Source organism: Schistocerca nitens, chromosome 4 (genome assembly GCF_023898315.1).
Source record: "Schistocerca nitens isolate TAMUIC-IGC-003100 chromosome 4, iqSchNite1.1, whole genome shotgun sequence".
NCBI lineage: Eukaryota > Metazoa > Arthropoda > Insecta > Orthoptera > Acrididae > Schistocerca > Schistocerca nitens.
In genome coordinates this window covers 435,452,627-435,475,957 of record NC_064617.1, presented here as the reverse complement: position 1 = coordinate 435,475,957, position 23,331 = coordinate 435,452,627, and the positions used below count along the sequence as shown (strand labels likewise).

The 23,331-nt window shown below is 44.4% G+C and overlaps 1 protein-coding gene across 1 annotated transcript in view; it reads left to right on the top strand.

Moving 5' to 3' along the window:
• LOC126253287 (aminopeptidase N-like) overlaps positions 1-23,331 on the top strand; it is a 210,371-nt gene that overhangs the window by 45,585 nt on the left and 141,455 nt on the right. Inside the window, exons 5-6 of the mRNA XM_049954513.1 lie at positions 9,249-9,398; positions 15,404-15,715. Coding sequence (XP_049810470.1) covers positions 9,249-9,398; positions 15,404-15,715 — 462 coding nt within the window. The remainder of the gene's footprint in view (positions 1-9,248; positions 9,399-15,403; positions 15,716-23,331) is intronic.

Genomic DNA, 23,331 nt, shown 5'->3' with positions numbered 1-23,331 from the left:
TAAGAAAAATATGTGGTATTCACACACGATGATATTGCGTACATCCCTTAAAGGAGTTTGGCATTTTGACTGCTTCTGCACAATATATTTATTCCCTCATGAAGTTCGATGTAAATAATTCAGTGCAGTTCGAAAGTAACAACGGCGTTCACAATTACAATACTATAAGAGAAAAGTACAGTCAAAACTCCACATTAAGCACAAAGAGGGGAGCCCAATGTTGCCACCAAAATTTTTGATTATTTACCCACTAATGTAAATTGTCTGACAGGCAGCAAAGTTAAATCTGAAAACAAACCAAAAGTTTCCCTTTGACAATTCCTTCTTTTCCGCAGTAGAATTTCTATTTTCGTAATGTGAAAAAGGTGGTGGGTAAGAATTACCAACACACATCTCTATTTGAAAACCTTGTAAATCAGCATATAGCCATATTTACATATGAATGTGCAATGTGAATGTAAAATGATTCACCCCACAACATTACGATTAATCGTACAAACGATCAGACTAACTGTCAATCAGCGCTGTGAACGAGAGAGATGACGCACATTTGGCGAATATGCCCCAGAATAGTGCTGGACGATTTTGTACAACGTCCGCATACTGAACAGGAAGGTTCAAATGGCTCTGGGCACTATGAGACTTAACATCTGAGGTCATCAGTTCCCTAGAACTTAGAACTACTTAAACCTAACTAACCTAAGGACATCACACACATGCATGCCCGATACAGGATTCGAACCTACGACCGTAGCGGTCGTGCGGTTCCAGACTGTAGCGCCTACAACCGCTCGGCCACACCGGTCGGCGAACAGGAAGGGAGAACGAGGTCTTCGAGTTCAAACTCGCTCACATAGACAAAATAAGGGCCTCATCTATAAAACGACCTACCTTAATAAGAAACCAAACACAGACAAGCTTTTCGGTCGTTCCTGCATTAACAAAGATAAAATAGGAGGTTGGGGAGTGTGGCAGTTGTGTTCAGGTAAAAACAGGTTTGACAACATGGGCTGGGGAGGTGGAACCGGGTGCAGAGGTCTCTCTGAAGGCGCCGATAAAAAAATCCCGATGTTCTTCGTGCTCGCACATGAGGCACTTGTACACAAGAAGTGTGGTAACAGCGGTTTCCATGAAAGATGAGCATTCCCTGGAAAACTTATGCGAGTTAATTGCAATATACACCCCTGGAAATGGAAAAAAGAACACATTGACACCGGTGTGTCAGACCCACCATACTTGCTCCGGACACTGCGAGAGGGCTGTACAAGCAATGATCACACGCACGGCACAGCGGACACACCAGGAACCGCGGTGTTGGCCGTCGAATGGCGCTAGCTGCGCAGCATTTGTGCACCGCCGCCGTCAGTGTCAGCCAGTTTGCCGTGGCATACGGAGCTCCATCGCAGTCTTTAACACTGGTAGCATGCCGCGACAGCGTGGACGTGAACCGTATGTGCAGTTGACGGACTTTGAGTGAGGGCGTATAGTGGGCATGCGGGAGGCCGGGTGGACGTACCGCCGAATTGCTCAACACGTGGGGCGTGAGGTCTCCACAGTACATCGATGTTGTCGCCAGTGGTCGGCGGAAGGTGCACGTGCCCGTCGACCTGGGACCGGACCGCAGCGACGCACGGATGCACGCCAAGACCGTAGGATCCTACGCAGTGCCGTAGGGGACCGCACCGCCACTTCCCAGCAAATTAGGGACACTGTTGCTCCTGGGGTATCGGCGAGGACCATTCGCAACCGTCTCCATGCAGCTGGGCTACGGTCCCGCACACCGTTAGGCCGTCTTCCGCTCACGCCCCAACATCGTGCAGCCCGCCTCCAGTGGTGTCGCGACAGGCGTGAATGGAGGGACGAATGGAGACGTGTCGTCTTCAGCGATGAGAGTCGCTTCTGCCTTGGTGCCAATGATGGTCGTATGCGTGTTTGGCGCCGTGCAGGTGAGCGCCACAATCAGGACTGCATACGACCGAGGCACACAGCGCCAACACCCGGCATCATGGTGTGGGGAGCAATCTCCTACACTGGCCGTACACCACTGGTGATCGTCGAGGGGACACTGAATAGTGCACGGTACATCCAAACCGTCATCGAACCCATCGTTCTACCATTCCTAGACCGGCAAGGGAACTTGCTGTTCCAACAGGACAATACACGTCCGCATGTATCCCGTGCCACACAACGTGCTCTAGAAGGTGTAAGTCAACTACCCTGGCCAGCAAGATCTCCGGATCTGTCCCCCATTGAGCATGTTTGGGACTGGATGAAGCGTCGTCTCACGCGGTCTGCACGTCCAGCACGAACGCTGGTCCAACTGAGGCGCCAGGTGGAAATGGCATGGCAAGCCGTTCCACAGGACTACATCCAGCATCTCTACGATCGTCTCCATGGGAGAATAGCAGCCTGCATTGCTGCGAAAGGTGGATATACACTGTACTAGTGCCGACATTGTGCATGCTCTGTTGCCTGTGTCTATGTGCCTGTGGTTCTGTCAGTGTGATCATGTGATGATCTGACCCCAGGAATGTGTCAATAAATTTACCCTTCCTGGGACAATGAATTCACGGTGTTCTTATTTCAATTTCCAGGAGTGTATGTTGCGAATAGAGTTACTAGCAAAGAGGTAATAAATTTAAGCGTCATGTGTGAAGCGGCAGTTTTTTCGCGAATCTCATTGTTTGAATCATATCTGCTGATATATGTGTCATACAGTGATATAATTTTGTAGGTACATTCGGCAGCATATGTGGATACTAACTGCAAAAGTGTTGCAAATGAAATTAGTAGCAAAGAATTAATACATTTAAAAGTCGTGGACAATGCAAGAGTTTTTCACGCATCTCGTTGTTTAGGGTGTCATATCTCCTCAACTGTGTTACTTAGGTGGTTTTTACCCCCACAGCGATTGTTGCCTGACAGTAAGGGATACGTGTATCACGTTTGGTTGAAATCGGCCTAGTGACTTAAGAGGTGGTGTGGAACATTCACAGTTACATACAACCATTTTTATACAATATGTATCGATCTCTGGTTGAGAAACACGCAGCTACTTGCCAGATCGGTGTCGTAAAAAAAAAGTGAGTAGCATAAAAAGTTTACTCATTTATCATATTTTGAATACACTTTGTTCAGTCATTCTTCCAGCCGCATGTAAAATGTTAGAGCAGTGATTCTGAATACGAATTCTGAACGAATTGGTTTGTTCTGCGTCCCTGAGCCACACAGAGGCGAAGTTTGTCTGTAATCGGCATAGCGAACCGGCTTAAGAAGACCGCTAAAAGGTGGGCAAAATATGACATTAATACGTTGGATCTATAACGTCAAGTTAAAACGCACTTCTCCAATCTTCCGCCCGCAATAGAAACCGGCAATAACTTACGCGAACCAGTTATCTTCGGACTTTGTGCTACAAACAGCCTTAAACAATTTCGTGATCGTCCGACCTAGCTATTAATAAATTACTTGTACTCACTGTCTACGCTTTGCGTCGATTGACTACAACAAACGTATAAGGTCGTAGCACTGCACACACTGTAAATTACATTTAGCACTGAAGGATCTCTATGTGAGCCTCTTCTAGTGATTTTATTTAAAGTAGGCTCAGTTCATTATCTGTGGCGATTCAATTTACGGTGAAGTTAGTAAATTTCCTCCGGTATAAAAAGGGTTAGCGGCTGAGAGCGCTCAGATCAGCCACGGTTTACATATTTTTCATATTTTGTACTAAACTTTGGGACTGGATGAAGCGTCGTCTCGCGCGGTCTGCACGTCCAGCACGAACGCTGGTCCAACTGAGGCGCCAGGTGGAAATGGCATGGCAAGCCGTTCCACAGGACTACATCCAGCATCTCTACGATCGTCTCCATGGGAGAATAGCAGCCTGCATTGCTGCGAAAGGTGGATATACACTGTACTAGTGCCGACATTGTGCATGCTCTGTTGCCTGTGTCTATGTGCCTGTGGTTCTGTCAGTGTGATCATGTGATGTATCTGACCCCAGGAATGTGTCAATAAAGTTTCCCCTTCCTGGGACAATGAATTCACGGTGTTCTTATTTCAATTTCCAGGAGTGTAAAACACGAAATAGTGGCCGTTCTGTAGAGTTTCCATGACGATTCATGAAAATTCCGTACGCACTTCTCGACATTCCGGTAACACCAGCGCGACGTCCCAAGTCCTCAGCACCGAGGTTAACCGTTGTGCGGGAAAGCCTAATTCCAGTAAGCATAAACTGTCCGTGTACAGCAAATCCCGTGCAAATTGTTGTTATGGTTTCCCTCACGCTCAGTGCACTTTTGTCCGTTTTTATGGTCACAGCTTGTTCATGTGAAATTCGTTGATAATACAAACAATTGAAATTTCTGGCAGATTAAAACTGTGTGTTTGATCGAGACTCGAACTCGGGACCTTTGCCTTTCGCAGGCAAGTGCTGTACCAACTGAGCTACCCAAGCACGACTCATGCCCCGTCCTCACAGCTTTACTTCTGCCACTACCTCGTCTCCTACCTTCCAAACTTTACAGAAGCTCTCCTACTCGCACAACAGAAAGTGTTCTGTATGCTTTCTCTCGGGAAGTCAGTTACTCTGGTACAATGCCGTTTTTTGCTTGAGTATGGGCTGAGATACTTCGGGAAACTGGGAGTTTGCATTTGATATCGGACCCCACGCAGTTTCAGAGGCTACTGTTGAATTAATCCGTAGCCCTCCTAGGTCAATCTGACAACAAAGTAGGCAGTTATAGTTACCTCATTCGACAGTACACTTTGTGGTGCAAAAAAGGTTGCATCTACGTACGTAGAAACTGCAGCTTCCTCATAAAATCAAGCCCTACGACAGGCCGCGAGAGGTACATTCGCAGAGACTATTCAGACAGACAGGCATTCCTCGACTTCGTTTATTTCTCGTCTTCGTCTGTTCCACGCTTCCGGCACGGTAAACATGCACAATTGCTACACATGAGGAACTTAACCACCCCACCAAGTGTTTGAGTGTGAATGTGAATTGTTGACGAGCAGGATTATAGGCCCATTCTTCTTCGCGGAGCGTACTGTTAACGCAACAACGTATGTAGACATGTTTGAGCTGTAAGCTGTGTGACAACTTCCTCGTGATGTGATCTTTCAACGAGATGGCGGACCATACCATTTTGCGAACGCTGGATGAATTTCTTGGATCATGAGCTCCCAGATCTCTGGACTGGGATAGATAGTTCATCGATTGCTTGGTCCATTAGAAGTCAACACATTAGACCACCTGATTTTTATGGGGGTTTATCAGGAATCTAGGGTACCAGACATCAGTTCGTGATCTACCAGATATGCGCTATCGTATTCGCGCAGCTGCGCAGATACGCTGCAAAACGCTTGAAGAGAAGTGGAATACAGATCAGATGTCTATCGCGCCACTAAAGGTGCGCACATACAGGCGTATTAAGTGTGTGTGTGTGTGTGGGGGGGGGGGGGGGGGGACGAGTTGCCACGCTTGAATAAACATACCATCAATAAACATCTCCATTACTTTCCAGTTATTACATTTTATATTATTATATGTTTAACCTGGACACCCTATATTTAAGTGATAGCGCGTCCCTCTCCCGTCTATCATTGAAACCGCAAGCAGGATACTTCCATAGAGGTTTGGAATTCACTTCCCAGTTATTACATTCGCCCCTGTACCAGAAAGTCTTACGGTATTCTCCATCCAGTGGCAGTCTTATTCAGATGACGTGGTACAGTGTTTCACCGTTACGTCGGCTGGACGGCTGGTCCTTGCCCAAGCCTGTTCTCGCCCACATCTGTGTCCGTGCCGCCTCCAGTCCTGTACACACTAGATCTCAGTCAGCTCAGGTATCTTGTCGTCCATGAAAAATCCTTTGCGTACTAATTCCGGCTGTAAAATGACAGGCTGCCTTGGTATTGTTAAAAACGGTCTTTTAGAATTGGTATACGTGTTCTCATTTTCTGCAAAGTTTTGTAACACCATCATGGGGCCACGCCGTAGTAATCCTTTTGCTTAGATCCTCTCGACCGTGCGTTCTCTGCAGTGGCAGTTCTGCCGCTAATGTATTACCGAGGCAACTTCTTACAGCGTCTCACCGTTACAGACTCTTTAAGCAGCTACACGATACCAGAGGGAGCATCGGCAACTCGTGCAGCCCACCTTATTTGCGAATTCCTGGAGACTTTCTCGCAACAGGAACTAAGAGCAGAAAATACCCATTCTGCTTATTTCCATTTTTCATCTAACATTCCTCTAAAAATTCCACAGCCGCAAATTACATATCCCATACACTAAAATGACGCATCACACATTATTGACTTAAAAACACTAACATGGTCAAAAGTAATATTAGAGGGAGTTTTTTTTCCACGTGTAGTGTATCACGTTCCATTCATTACGTCCTTTCTTTTCCCTATCTTCTGAAGAACTAAAACCTTTCTCTTCCATTTAAGTCAAATTATTAAAAAAAATCAGTAACCAGCCTAAAACTGTGTAGAGGACCGAGATCAAAAGTGGGACCCTTGTCCCAGGCGGGCAGGTGCTTTGCAGACTGTGCCATCCAACCGCGACTCAAGACCCGTCCTCTCAGCTTTACTTCCGCCAGGTCAGAAAGGCATCGAGTCTTCTGCGTAAGCTTGGCGGAGCCTCCAATAAACCCGGGAAGAAACCTGGTATTTCAGGTAACCAAACCGCTAACCATATAGCTGAAACATCTAGATCATCCAGTGACAAACAATATACTTCCAAAATAAAACAAGAACTCACGTCTCTAAATGGTAAAGCACCTGGTCTGGATTATATACACCCGGAATTTCTGATAAACGTGGGTAAGGGTAAAAAAAGATGGCTGGTCCGCTTCTTGTCCAACATCCTAGATAGTGGATCACACCCCAACAAGTTAAAGAGAACAAAAATAGTGGCAATTTTGAAATCAAGTAAACAAGTTGACCACCCACAAATCTTAGACCAATTTCTCTTTAGAGCTGTACTTATAAACTCTTGGAGAAGCTCATCTATAATAGAATTAGTGGCTTCATTCTGGAACATTTCCCAGCTTAGCAAGCGGGTTTCAGGCCACAGGGGAGTTGCTGTGACCATGTACTGACCCTAACAACTTTCATAGAGGCTGGTTTTTTCAATAAAACTTGAGGACACCTGTCGCGTTCGTAGACCTAACAGCGGCATATGATACAGTCTGGAGAGAAGCGATGATATACAAATTTAAAACTGTAGCCCTCATCAATACTATGATAAACAATAGATATTTCCGTGTTTACTTGGGAGAAAATGTGAGCAGGAAATTAGGTGATGGTCTACCACAGGGCTCCATCTTAGCCTCTCTATTATTCAACCTACATATCTCCGATCTCCCCAATACCAGGTCAACAAAATTCTGCTACGCAGACGATATCGCTCTTGCTTGTAGAACCAAGTATCTTGGACGAGCGGAGACAGTTCTCACTGAAGATCTAGCCGTTACGAGCACCTATTTTAGAAAGTGGCGACTTAAGCCCAGTACAAGTAAAACCGAAGTATGTACAATCCAACTGACAAAGAAACAAGCTCAGAGTGAAACTTCACGGAAACACTCTTTGCCATAACAAGTATCGTGAGTGCCTTCGTATCGCCATTGACCGCACCCTTTCATATAGAAAACATCTTGAAAATACTGCTGCAAAGATAAAAACTCATAATAACATTATTCAAAAATTGTGTGGAATGACATGGGGAGCTTCGGCAGATATCTAGCGCACATCATCCACTGCGCTAGTCTTCTCAGCAGCCGAGTATTGTGCCCCAGTGTGGCTAAACAGCTGCCACACCAACTTGATCGACGTCCAGTTGGTTAATAACTGGGGCGATCCGACCAACACCGATTTATTCGTTTCCTCTCCTGAACAACATCTATCCACCCGCAATCCGCAGAAATGAGGCCTCGCTTAAGCAATACCGCAAACTACTGGAGAACCTGGAATTATCCATCCAGGAAGACATACCAAGTTTCCGACGAAATAGACTCCCTTCAAGAAACCCACCATTACGACAATCAGAACAGCTAGATGCCAGTAACACCGGGGTGAGAGACCTGTGGGACCAGAGCTGTCAACTTACTGAAAATCGTGAAGAGCGTGAGTGGTTCCGAAAGTATGACTGTGATACTGATGGCACAGAACTCGACAGGAAACTGTGGGTCAAATTGAACAGAGCTCGTACTGGGCATGGTCGATGCGCAGACTCTCTTTACAAATGGGATGTTACAGAGTTTCCGGTTTGTAACTGTGAGGCTCCGAACCAGACAATCAAGCTCATTAGAGATGAATGCCCCTTGCGTTCCTACCAGGGGAGTTGGAGCGACCTCATGGCTAATGATATGGCTCTTATATGGATTAGGGACCTAGATATTGACATTTAGTTTGTTTTATATGTAGTTTTGTATTTTCATATTCCTATTATATACAGTATTACTAATGTCATATACCAGTAATTTTAAACTGCATGTGAGCCATTCGAATAAATGAAATAAATTCTTCCTCCAGTTCCGCATCTTCTCGAAACAAAGGAAACTGCGGAGACATGGCTTAGCCACTGCCTGGTGCTTCGGAGCGTGCACTGCTATGAATCTTCGTGGCAAATTAAAAGTGTTTGCCAGACAGTGAGCCCAACCTGGGAATCTTGCTTCTCCAATATCCTTTCTTCCAGCCGTGCTAGTCCCTCAAAGTATGAAGGAGAACGTCTGTGAAGTTTGGAAGCTAGGGGATGAAGTATAGGAATGCAGGAAAACTTGTGTGAAATTTGGAAGGTAGGAGATGAGATACTGGCACAAGTAAAGCCATGAGGGCGGGTCGTGAGTCGTGCTTAGATGGTTCAATCGGTGGATTACTTGCCCGCAAGGGACAAGGGCCCCAGGTTCGAGTCCCAGTCTGCCAGTATGTTTCAAATCAGCGTACACAGCTGCAGGGAGAATATTTATTATCGAAGTACTAAACAGGTTTGCATCTGAGATATACAGTAGATATTTACCAGATATCTGTAATTCTGCGGCGTTTAAATCTCGTACGCTAGCTCCTAGGGTCTCAAATAATCATAAAGAGCACGATTTTCCACTCGAATGCTTCAGTGCTTCATCGCTACGTGAGAGAAATTGCAACTCATCGGCTTAGACAGCCTCATCAATAGCTGGTTGTTTTCAAATATCGAATTTGTAGTAGAATTACTTGCAGGTGACCACATTCTGTTGCAGGTGGCTGGGAGTGACGCAGTTCGAGAAGACGGGGGCGCGGATGGCCATGCCGTGTTACGACGAGCCGGCCATCAAGGCAACCTGGGAGTTCACCTTCCGCCCACAGCAAGGCTACAACGTACTCTTCAACACTCCACTGATCAACGCCACGTGAGTATATGTACAAAATGTCTTTCTTTTGAATGCAATAACAAGTAGCACTGCGTGAAATAATCGCAGAAATCAATGTGGGACGTATGACGAATGTGTCCGTTAGGACAGTGCGGCGAAATTTGGCGTCAATGGGCTATGTGTGGCAACAAACGATCGACGCGACTGCCTTTGCTAACAGAACATCGCCTGCAGCACGTCTCCTTGACTCGTGACCATATCGGTTAGACTCTGGATGACTGAAAACCTTGGCCTGTTCAGATAAGTCCCGATTTCAGTTACTAAGAGCTGATGGTAGGGTGCGAATGTGGCGCAGACCCCACAAAGCCATGGATCCAGGCTGTCGACAAAGCACTATGCAAGCTGGTGGTTGCTCCGTAATGGTGTGGGCTGTGTTTACATGGAATGCATTGCGTCCTCCGGTTCAACTAAGCCTATCATTGACTAAAAGTGGTTATGTTTGGCTACTTGGAAAGCACTTGCAGCTATTCATGGACTTCATGTTCCCAAACAACGTTGGAATTTTCATGGATGACAATGCGCCATGCTACCGGGCCACAGTTGTTCGCGAATGATTTGAATAACATTGTGGAATGATTTGGCCACCCATCTCGCCCACGTGGATCCCAGCGAACTTTTATAGGACACAATCGCGAGGTGAGTTCGTGCAGAAAATCCTGCACCAGCAACACTTTGTCAACTATGGGCGGCTACAGAACTAACATGGCTCAATATTGCTGTAGGGGACTTCCAAGATTTGTTGAGTCCATGCCACGTTGACCTGCTACACTCCGCCTGGCAAAACGAAGCGTTGACACGACATTAGGAGGTACACCATGACTTTTGTCACCTCAGTGGTGTTTCTTAGCTCTCAACCAGTAAACTCAAATTCTTTAGAGATTCGAACTCTCATTTATAAAACATCTTCAAACGACTGTTTGCCGTTATATCTGCACGATAGCGCAGATTTCGGCGGTATGCGCTGTGTGTCTTGCTAGAAAACAAACTTATTTCGCTTACGGAACATGCTGATGACAACAGTAATGCCAATATTACCCTTCAACCTCAAGCTTGCATAGGTATTCTGTCTAGTGTTTGTTTTTCCGGGGTGTTTATTGAAGGTTAAAAGTGACACATGCTTAGGTTTACTGACGGAGGCTTGACCGACGTGCCCCTCGTGTGTGGATTTACCGAACGCAAGGGAAGAGCGGCACGATTTTATGACGAACTGTTCATGCTGCAACGGCAACAACATCACAGTAGGGATGGAAAAATCCGTCCGATTAAAATCGATATCGGTGTATTAGTTCTGAATAACCGGTGTTTTTCGGTATTTCTTTGGTCTCGGTTACAACAGGTACTTTTATTTACTTTTTACTGTGTAACGTTCTTTGCATAACAGTAACGTTCTTTAAAAAAATTATCTGTTTGTTTGCCAATGAATATGAAATACGTAATGTTTGTGTTATGAAAATTTACTGTGTGATGTGTTGTTGAGCAAATGGAGTGCTTACTCAGTTTTACTGTAATCCAAAAAAATTAAACAACTCAATCTGGCAAACCAATATGCAGTGCCAATAATGAAATCAATCACTCTGAAATTTACCGTCTCGTAAGCTCCGAGTTCTAAGGCTCTGTACAATAAGCTGACAAAATTACCTGTGCAAATAAACAATGAAATAAAGTTTCCTTAACACTAGGGTCGCAACGGATGTAATTTACATAAAACTTGACGTCCTCCACTTCCACTTCTCGTATCAAAGTTTGGTGAATGCTTTCATTATCTCGACGTAATACACATGGCTTCAACCAAACATGGTTCATTTTTTCCCACCACTTTTCTTCCAAATGCAAGCACAATGTAGTTGTTGCACAAGCAACTGCATCGCATAATAACAGGTTACTATTGTCCGACATTTTAAAATTTGCCCGACAAATATGACAGCAGTGTAGTACCACTTTTTAGCGGCACGTCAAAGATCTTTGTCAAAGAAACTTGACGAATATTTGATCATATTTCTTTGTAAAAGAAATTTATTATTTCGTCGCTACTAACTCCATTAGCAGCACATTGTGAAGACAGTGTTCACATATGACGCTGAATCTACCTGCAAAATTATGTCATTGTACAACACATAGTTCAAACGCTGCGTGGTATGCACAGCTGTAATTGAATAACTGGGGAACGCCGGGTTTCTCTGCTAGCAGCTATGAAAGACCGAAAACCGGTTATTTCAGAAATCAGTTATTTTGAGCTGTTTCAGCATCAAGCTTAAAAATTCGGTATTACCAACAACCGGCTGTTTCAGCGATTCCACCATCCCCACAGCAGAGTGTACGCATTTCGCCTGAGAACGGTTGCTTAACTCCGTTTTTTGTATTATTTTCCTTGTTGCGTAGTACACGCTTTTCTCTGTTGTGAAGATATTACCACTAAAACTTAGGTAATTGGAGTAGTCGTTGTTGTGGTCTTCAGTCCAGAGACTGGTTTGATGCAGCTCTCCTTGCTACTCTAACCTGTGCAAGCTTCTTCATCTCCGAGTAACTACAGCAACCCACATCCTTCTGAATCTACTTAGTGTATTGATCCTTAGCTCTCCCTCTACAATTTTTACACTCCAATACTTGATGCCCCAGAACGTGTCCTGCCAACCGATCCCTTCATCTAGTCAAGTTGTGACAGAAATTCCTCTTCTCCCCAATTCTATTCAGTACCTCCTCATAAGTTATGTGATCTACCCATCTAATCTTCAGCATTCTTCTGTAGCACCACATTTCGAAAGTTTCTATTCTCTTCTTGTCTAAACTATTTACCGTCCATGTTTCACTTCCATACGTGGCTACACTCCACACAAATACTTTCAGAAAAGACTTCATGACACTTAAATCTATACTCGATGTTAATAAACTTCTCTTCTTGAGAAACGCTTTCCTTTCCGTTGCCAGTCCACATTTTATATCCTCTCTACTTCGACCATCATCAGTTATTCTGCTGCCCAAACAGCTAAACTCATCTACTACTTTAAGCGTCTCATTTCCTAATCTAATTCCCGCAGCATCACCCGATTTAATTCCGCTACATTCCATTATCCCCGTTTTGCTTTCGTTGATGTTCATCTTATATCCTCCTTTCAAGACACTGTCCGTTCCGTTCAACGACTCTTCCATGTCCTTTGCTGTCTCTGACAGAATTGCAATGTCATCGGCAAACCCCAAAGTTTTTATTTCTTCACCATGGGCTACAAATTTTTCTGTTGTTTCCTTTACGTCTTACTCAATATACACGTTGAAGAACATCGTGGATAGGTTACAACCCTGTCTCACTCCCTTCCCAGCCACTGCTTCGCTCTCATGCCCCTCGACTCTTATAACTGCCATCTGGTTTCTGTACCAATTGTAAATATCCTTTCGCTCCCTGTATTTTACCCCTACCACTTTGAGAAATTGAAAGAGAGTATTCCAGTCAACATTGTCAAGTCTAAGTCTACAAAAGCTAGAAACGTAGGTTTGCCTTTCCTTAATCTGTCTTCTAAGGTAAGTCATAGGGTCAGTATTACCTCGCGTGTTACAACATTTCTACGGAATCCAAACTGATCTCCCCCGAGGACGACTTCTATCAGTTTTTTCCATTAGTCTGCAAAGTATGTTCATCTTATATCCTTCTTTCACGACATTGTCCACTCTGTGTTCAACTGCTCTTCCAGGTCCTTTGCTGTCTCTGACAGAATTGCAATGTATTTTGCAGCCGTGACTTATCAAACTGATAGTTCGGTAATTTTCACAACTATCAACACCTGTTTTCTTTGGGATTGGAATTATTATATTCTTCTTGAAGTCAGAGGATATTTCGCATGTCTCATACATCTTGCTCACCAGATGGTAGAGTTTTGTCATGGCTGGCCCTCTCAAGGCTGTCAGTAGTTCTAATGGAATTTTGTCTACTCACAGGGCCTTGCTTCGACTTAGGTCTTTCAGTGCTCTGTCCAATTCTTCTCCCAATGTCATGCCTCCTCCTCTTCAACTACGTCCTAACCCTATTTCTATAACGTTACCTGCAAACTCATCTCCCTTGTATTGGTACTCTATGTACTCCTTCCACCTTTCAGCTTTCCTTTCTTTGCTTAGGACTGGTTTTCCATCTGAGCTCTTGATATTCATACAGGTGGTTCCTTTTTCTCCAATGATCTCTTTAATTTTCCTGCAGGCAGTATCTATCTTACTCCTAGTGCTATGTTCCTCTACATCCTTGCATTTGTCCTCTCACCATGCCTGCTTAGCCATTTTGTACTTCCTGTCGATCTCATTTTTGAGACGTTTGTATTCCTTTTCGCCTGGTTCATTTACTGCGTTTTTATATTTTTACCTTTCATCAGTTAAATTCAATATTTCTTCTGCTACCCAAGGGTTTCTACTAGCCCTCGTCTTTTTACCTGCTTGAACCTCTGCTGCCTTCACTATTTCATCTCTCAAAGCTACTCATTCTTCTTCTACTGTATTTGTTTCCCCCGTTCTTGCCAATCTTTCCCTAATGCTCTCTATAAAACTCTCTACAACCTCTGGTTCTTTCAGTTTATCCAGATCCCATCTCCTTAAATTCCTACCTTTTTTGCAGTTTCTTCAGTTTCAGTCTACAGTTCATAACCAATAAATTGTGGTCAGACTCCACATGTGCCCCTGGAAACGTCTTTTAATTTAAGACCTGGGTCCTAAATCTCTGTCTTACCCTTATATAATCTATTTGAAATCTTCCAGTGTCTTCACGCCTCTTTCACGTATACAGACTTATTACATGATTCTTAAATCAAGTATTAGCTATGATTAAGTTATGCTCTGTGCAAAATTCTACCAGGTGGCTTCCCCTTTCAATCCTTTCACCCAGTCCATATTCACCTACTACTTTTCCTTCTCTTCCTTTTCCTACTATCGAATTTCAGTCCCCCATAACTATTAAATTTTCGTCTCCCTTCACTATCTGAATAATTTCTTTTATCGCATCTTATATTTCTTCTATCTCTTCATCATCTGCGGAGCTAGTTGGCATATAAAGTTGTACTACTGTGGTAGGTGTGGGCTTCGTGTATGTCTTGGCTACAATAATGCGTTCACTATGCTGTTCGTAGTAGCTTACCCGCGCTCCTATTTTTTATTCATTATTGAACCTACTCACACATTACCCCTATTGGATTCTGTATTTATAATCCTGTATTCAGCTGACCAGAAGTCTTGTTCTTCATGCCACCGAACGTCACTAATTCCCACTATATCTAGCTTTAACCTATCCATTTCCCTTTTTAAATTTTCTAACCGACCAATCCGATTAAGGGATCTGACAATCCACGCTCCAATCCATAGAACGCCAGTTTTCTTTCCCCTGACAACGACGTCCTCCTGAGTAGTCCTCGCCTGGAGATCCGAATGGGGGATTATTTTATCTCCGGAATATTTTACCCAAGAGGATGCCATCATGATTTAACCATACAGTTAAACTGCATGCTCTCGGGAAGAATTACGGCTGTTTCCCCTTGCTTTGAGCCGTTCGCAGTATTCAGCATTGCCGTTTTGGTTGTGTTACAAGACCACATCAGTCAATTAATCAGACTGTTGCCCCTGCAAATACTGAACAGGCTGCTTCCCCTCTCCAGGAACCATATATTCGTCTGGCCTCTCAACAGATACCCCTCCGTTGTCGTTGCACCTACGGTTCGGCTATCTGTATCCCTGAGGCACGCAGCCTCACCACCAACGGCAATGTGCATGGTTCATGGGGGGAGGGGAGGGGAATAACCTGAAGTAATTGCAATTACATTACTACGCTGTGACGAGACACCGGAGACCACTGATGGACAAACACGCTATTTACGATATTTAAAAAAATGTTCGTCTCACTTCTGTTTTCACCCATCCCTTAATAATGGCGCCAGGACAATCTTACTTACCAAACTTGGTGTAAGTTTTGCCAGTCCCTGCATATATTTACTGATTAACAGAAACTCTTCCCCTTGTAGTGACGACGAAGATGGAAGACGCACCCTGACCTTCGAGCAGACGCCGGTGATGAGCGCCTTCCTGCTAGCTTGGGTCATATCCGACTTCGTAGGCGTGCAGTCGCCGCTGGAATCCAACACGACTGTCTGGACGACCAGGGACACGGCGGCACAGGCAGAGTACCCCAGTGTGATGGGGACACGCACCGTCCGCACCATGGAGCAGCTGGTGCATGTTCCGTACAACCACGGCAACCTCACCAAGATGGACCACGTCGCTGTGCCGGACTTCGCTGCTGGAGCCATGGAGAACTGGGGGCTGATCACGTACAGGTTAGTGGCTGCGAACCTACGATAGTGATCTGTCCAGGCCGCCTTCGATTAAACTAACAGTTGGAATTTTACGAGAAAATGCCACTGTACTCAAAGAGTGTATTTCGGTGGCTTTTTCCAAAGGGCTAGGGCGGTCTACTGACAAAGATACGCTGTCGAGTTTCGTTATTAACAAACACTGAGGGGACGAAGGTCACGAATAGGTCACGAATGGCGATATGCACATATACAAATGGCGGTAATATCGTGTACATAAGGTATAAAAGGTCAGTGTATTGGCGGAGCTGTCATTTGCATTCAGATGATTCATACGAAAAGGTTTCCGAAGTGATTATGGCCGCACGGCGGGAATTCCCAGACTATGAACGCGGAATGTTAGTTGGAGCTAGACACACGGGACATTCCGCTTCGGTAATCGTTCAGCGATCCACAGTAAGAAGAGTGTGCCGAGAATACCAAATTTCAGGCATTAGTTCTCACCACAGCAACGCAGTGGTCGACGGCCTTCACTTAACAGAGGAGAGCAGTGGCGTTTGCGCAGAGTTGTCAGTGCTAACACACAAGCAACACTGCGTCAAGTAACCGCTCAAATCAATGTGGGACGTACGACGAACGTAGCCGTTAGAACAGGGCGGCAAAATGTGGCGTTAATGGGCTACGGCAGCAGACGACCGACGCATGTGCCTTTGCTCACAGCACGACATCACCTGCAGCGTCTCTCCTGGGCTAGTGAACATATCGGTTGGACCCTAGACGGCTGGAAAACCGTGACCTATTCAGATGAGTCCCGATTTCAATTGGTAATAACTGATGGTAGGGTTCGACTGTGGCGCAGACCCCACAAAGTCATGGAGCCAAGTTGTCAACAAGGCGCTGTGCAAGCTGGTGATCGTTCCATAATGGTGTGGACTTACATGGAATGGGCTGGGTTTTTTGGCCCAACTGAACCGACCATGGATTTAAAATGGTTATGTTCGGTTACCTGGAGACCACTTGCAGCTATTCATGGACTTCACGTTCCCAAACAACGAAGGAGTTTTTATGGATGAAAAATGCGCCACGTCACCGGGCCTCAGTTGTTCCCGATTTGTTCCAGGAACATTGCGAACAAATCGAGCGAATAATTTTGCCATCCAGATTGCTCAGCATGATCCCAGTCGAACTTTTGTGGGACATAATCGTTAGGTCAGTTCGTGCACAAAACCCTGTAGCGACAACACCTTAGCAATTACGGACGGCTGTAGAAGCATCATGCCTCAATATTTCTACATGGGACTTCCAACGACTCGTTGAGCCCATACCACGTCGATTAGCTGCATTACACCGGGCAAAAAGATATTTGACACAATATTGGGATGTATCCCGCGACTTCTGTCACCTCATTGCAATGTAGAGTAGCTGCTGTCTGCAGCGTGCTGTGTCGTTCCTTATGAAGATGGCAAACTAAATTTGGAAGATGCCACAGGTACAAGAATGTTCATCTGCATACTATTTAGCTAATATTTGTCTTTTTGTCTTTTCTTGTCTACACTCTTGACAAAGTTCGACGGTTGATGACTGAATGAATAACAAAGCGTAGCATGTTGCAGATATTAGGTGTTTATTCCAATTTATAAACGAACATTGGCACACTATACTACAGCTCGTCTCTTATCTGATGAAAATGAGTAACACAAAAGTCGACAACTTCATAATAATGACCTATTTCTTTATGTTAACTGATTCTTCTGTCGGTTCTTGGTAGAACAGCATTATAATACATAAAAAGCGCTGTATTGGTTATGCTCTACACATTAGTTTATTGAGTTAACCAGTTTTCGACTTACAAGGCCATCATCGGATTTCTGAGCCGAAAACTGGGTAAATAAATAAACCAATTTATTTAAAAGATGATGGCAGTTGTCGCACGTCTGTTCCACATGAATCACATTCCAGCTGTTCAACTGTCTGAGATTTGTCTACTGAAGAAAATACGACGTTACCTCTTAGTCGAAAGACATTCTAAGTAACATTAAGAGATGATGGCAGTTGTCGCACGTCTGTTCCACATGAATCACATTCCAGCTGTTCAACTGTCTGAGATTTGTCTACTGAAGAAAATACGACGTTACCTCTTAGTCGAAAGACATACTAAGTAACATAATTGCAAGCTTAACTCTATTTAATAAAATAAATTAAAATTAAAAAAGAGTTATTTTGGTTCTGCATCACTATTTATAATAATTTCATTGATCTGTTGTTATCTATAATAAGATACCGCGAGTTATGTTTTAAAAATCCATGCTGATTGTGCTTGAAGTTATTCATGTTTTGATGAGGCTGGAGTAATACATTCAGTACTATTTATTATCTTATATCTCATTTGCTTACATCTAGTTGTATGCAGACTGACACTCCGCTGCGTGAAACAGTGTGATTCTGACATGTGATGTCAAAAAGATGCAGTCGACTTTATACAAATGTGTGGCGGAAGCAGCTTAATAAGTAATCCTCCAAAAAACCTATGAAGCCATCAAGAGCAATCTGTACTGCTGTCTTCCAATAAATATTAACATAATACGGCGCGAACTCATAACAGAGAACTTCAGGTGAATATATTGTATTAACGCACTTGTATCCATCGACATCTAACAACTCAGGAAATTATAAGCAGAGTTATCCTATTATCAAAAACATACTTCACGCACTTTCGTACTCTACGTTGAAATACACACTAAAAAAAAGGTTTGCATCATCCCGGTTCCCAGAACTCCTGAAGATAGACGTTGACTGTGGATATTGTATCATAGGCACAGACCCTTTGACTGTTCAGAGATGTTCTAAACCCGCCCAAATACGTAAACAACCATGCATGATCAGCACCTATTAGACTGAGGGGGTCCGACAGCCAATCAGTTCCAGTCATTCCACCAGAAAGGAGGCACACGGCTAGTGTTGTCTGTGGTTCAACCATCCCTAGACGGTCAATACCGTAGTTCGATCCCGTCCGCATTGTTACTTTGTGCCGGGAAGGGCTCTCAACAAGGGAAGTGTCCAGTCGTCTCGGAGTGAACCAAAGCGATACTGTTCGGGCATGGAGAAGATACAGAGAGACAGGAACTGCCGATGACATGCCTCGCTCAGGCCGCCCAAGGGCTACTACTGCACTGGATGGCCGCTACCTACGAATTATGGCTCGGAGGAAGCCTGACAGCAATGCCACCATGTTCAATAATGCTTTTCGTGCAGCCACAGGACGTCGTGTTACGACTCAAACTGTGCGCAGTAGGCGGCATGATGCGCAACCTCACTCCGGACGTCCATGGCGGGGTCCATCTTTGCAACCACGACACGATGCAACGCGGTACAGATGGGCCCAACAACATGCCGAATTGACCGCACAGGATTAGCGTCACGTTCTCTTCGCCAATGAGTGTCGCATATGCCTTCAACCAGACATTCGTTGGAGACGTGTTTAGAGTCAAACCGGTCAGGCTGAACGCCTTAAACACACTGCCCAGCGAGTGCAGCAAGGTGGAGGTTCGCGGCCGTTTTGGGATGGCATTATGTGGGGCTGACGTACGCCACTGGTGGTCATGGAAGGCGCCGTAACGGCTGTGCGATACGTGAATGCCATCCTCCGACTTCTAGTGCAACCATATCGGCAGCATATTGGCGTGGCATTCGTCTTCATGGACGAAAATTCCACCCCGTCGTGCACATCTTGTGAAAGATTTCCTTCAGGATAACGACTAGAGTGGCCAGCATGTTCTCCAGACATGAACACTATCGAACATGCCTGGGATCGATTGAAAAGGGCTGTTTAAGGACGACGTGACCCACCAACCACTCTGAGGGATCTACACCAAATCACCGTTGAGGAGTGGGACAATCTGGACCAACAGTGCCTTGGTGAACTTGTGGATAGTATGCCACGACGAATACAGGCATGCATCAATGCAAGAGGACGTGTTACTGGGCATTAGAGGTACCAGTGTGTACTGCAGTCTGGACTACCACCTCTGAAGGTGTCGTTGTATGGTGGTACAAGATGCAATTTGTGGTTTTCATGAGCAATAAAAAGAGCGGATATGATGTTTATGTGGATCTCTATTCCAATTTTCTGTACAGGTTCCGGAACTCCCGGAGCCGAGGTGATAAAAAACTTGTTTGATGTGTGTACTACATAAGTTTAGTTTATGATCCAACGACACTAGTCTGCAGGAGTCGGTCGTTCAAGCAGTCCATCATTACGTGCAGTGGTCAGTAGATATGCGCAACTACATCGCTCAACACAACAGATAACCGAGCTGAAGATGAACGAGAAGAACTGATTTGTCTCCGCCGTGCCTATCTGGATTCACCCGGAGAGTCCCACAACAGATAAAGGGAGTGTGGCGGAAGTTCCTTGTCGACGAGAACACGACAGTCGAATCGGTTCCTTCGTTTTTCAGTTGGGTTAAGATAAGGAGTGCTTTTGAACTTTCAGCCGAGTTTTTCGAATAATTTTCTGACGCTTTTAGACATATGACAAGGCATATTTTCCCAGGGAAGACAATGATTATAATATGGCCGAATGTGCTCTCTGAGGATCGCTTCGTATTCAAGCTCTGTCGTACACCACTTTTCTGCCGCACACCGGTAGCACGTGGAGATTCACAATGGTGTCATGACTCCACACGCGTCACATATTCACCACAGAGGCTCATAAACAATCCACAAATCTCACCATTTCCGGGAGCCGGAGGTCACCCATTTTTGCAGCTGGATTGAAGTACTCTCTTTGTTCGCGACAGCAGTGAGTCAAACTTTTAAAGTAGCCCGTCAGCGCGGTTACTTTACCCGTGCATCTCAAAATGGCGTAACATATGAGTTACACTCTACAAACGATATATCCAAGAGTTGGTTACAAAGTCACTCGACAGCGCGTGATTAGTGTTTGCCATTATGTTTATTTCCTATTCAGAAAACAACTAAATATTCGAATAAATAATTGTAACTAGTGGGACAGACACATTCTTTAGGCGACCAATTCGTATCTAGAGGGTTCATCAACAAAATTTTCTATTCTTACTGTCTGCTCGAGCATTCGGTTTCATCTGCACTGAAAACGAGGAAACCATACACGTGGTATACAGTGCCGTATATTTGGTATGCAGTATAATTCTCTCCAACAGCTTGAATTTCCATCATCCACATAAAGGCAGTGCAATGACATTGAAGAAAGACATATTTAGATATTAAGTTCCTAAAACTATAATATTATCTGAAAATATGGAATATATGTGCTTTCTTAGTCCTAGATTTTCCCTCTCTCTTTCGCATTCAAGGTTCAACAGCAGCTATGGCGGACTCGCAGTCCGACTGTCTAGCCTGTTCAAGCAGACTTACTATACCATCTAGAAAATAAAATGAAAATTAAATGAAACAAATGTCTTACGACATCGAGATTTTGTTCAGCTGACAGTCATCATCATTATCAACAACTACACCTATGTCATCATTTGCAGAAATAGCTCTCACGACATAAACTTTCTTTAGGTATATTATTATTAGTCACGCTAATAAATTTCAGCTGGTAGTAGTAAATACATTGTTCAAAAATCACAAAAGGAGGAGATATACTTCGAAAAAACTGGGAGACGTAGGGCATATAATGGATTGTAAGGCGTACACAAAAGCAAGTACAGACTTAGGTCACAGTTTAATAACGGAGAAGAGTGGGCTGAAATTTGAACAATCAGGGACAATCAACGTACAACTACAGTATTGAGAAATGGTAACGAGCGTTCGAAGTTCTCTGCGGATGTACATGCTAAATTGAATACCACGATAGGAAGTTTAGGAGGAATGGGCGTCACTAGGAAGGATAATCACAAAAGTTCGACATACAAATGCAGATAAAAGAAACTGTGAAGAAACTTTCGTCAACAAAAGAAACACTTCCATTCATTGACGAAAGAAGGAAATACGAAAAAAAGTCCAGAAAAAGAGAGCAGAACTGCAATATACACAGAGGTGACAATGTCCTGATATCACGTCCGACCCCCCCCCCCCCCTCTGTCCGTCGTAGTGGAACAACTGGACGTGGCGTGGATGCAACAAGCCGCTGGAAGACCCCTGCAGAAATATTGAGCCTTGCTGCCTCTGTAGCCATCCATAATTGCGAAAGTGCTGGCGCTGCAGGATTTTTTGAACTAACTGACCTAACGATTACATCCCATAAATGTTCAATGGGATTCATGTCGGGTGATCTGGATGGCTAAATCATTCGCTCGAATTGTCCAGAATGTTCTTCAAACCAATCGCCATCGACTGTGGCCTGGTAACACGGTTTTTCATCCATAAAAATTCATTTATTGTTTGGGAACATGAAGTCCACGAATAGCTGCCAACATAACCTTTCCCAGTCGATGATCGGTTCAGTTGGACCAAAGGACCCAGACCATTCCATGTAAACATAGCCCATACCACTATGGATCTAACACCAGCTTTCACAGTGTCTTGTTGTCAACTAAGGTCCGGTGGCTTTGTGGGTTCTGCACGATACTCACCTCTTACCAACTGAAATTGGCAATCATCTGACAAGGCACGGTTTTCCGACGACTAGGGCCCAACCGATTCCACCACGATCTCAGGAGAGGCGCTGAAGGCGATGTCGAACCGTTAGCAAAGGCATTTGCGTCGGTCATCTGCTGCCATAACCCATTAAAGCAAAATTTCGGCGCTCTGCCGAAACGGATACGTTTGTCGTACGTCCCATTTGTGCTCTGCCGTTATTTCATGCAGTGCTGTCTGTCTGTTAGCACTGACAACTCTGCGCAAACCACCTAATCTTGATCGTTAAGCGAAGGCCGGAGATGCGAAAGAAAACTGGGTACAGGAAAAATGTGAAGAAATCAAAATGAAAACGGTGTTTTGATGGACAGATTCAGCACATAGACAGGACAAAACAGCGTCTGGGAACGTAAAAGCTAACGCACCAACATTAAGAGTGCATGAGGAATACCACTCTTAAAACCGAGAGGAGAGAACATATATGTGAGACCAATACACTAAGGACGTCTACAGAGACGAAGAACTGTCTGATAATATAATATGAAATGGGTCTTGAGATAAAGAGTACAAAGAACCCAGTGTTTGAGTGAGAGATGTGTAAAAATTATGATTAAACAATGCGGAAAGTGTAGATAAAATACCTTCGGAATTTCTTAAATAATTCGTGAAGGTGCAACCAAAAAATTATTCAAGTTAGTGTGTTGAAATTGTGATACGGATGACATAGCATCGGACTTACGGAAGAACACCATCCACACTTTTCTAGAGACAGCTAGGGCAGATAAGCGCGAGAACTATCGCATAATCAGCTTCACATCTCTTGCAACCGGGTTGCTGGGTGTAATGATATAGAAAAGAATGAAAGAAACCGAAAATCTGTTTCATGAACATCAGTGTAGCTTTATTAATGGTAAAGCTACGAAAAAGGCAGTTCTGACGTTGCCCTTGATCATGAGGACGAGACACATTCACAGAATTAGCTGACGGAAAAAGCAATCGAGAACGTCAAATGCTGCAAGATGCTCGAAATTCACAGAAAAATAGGTATAAATTGTAAGTAAAGACAGGTAATATACAAC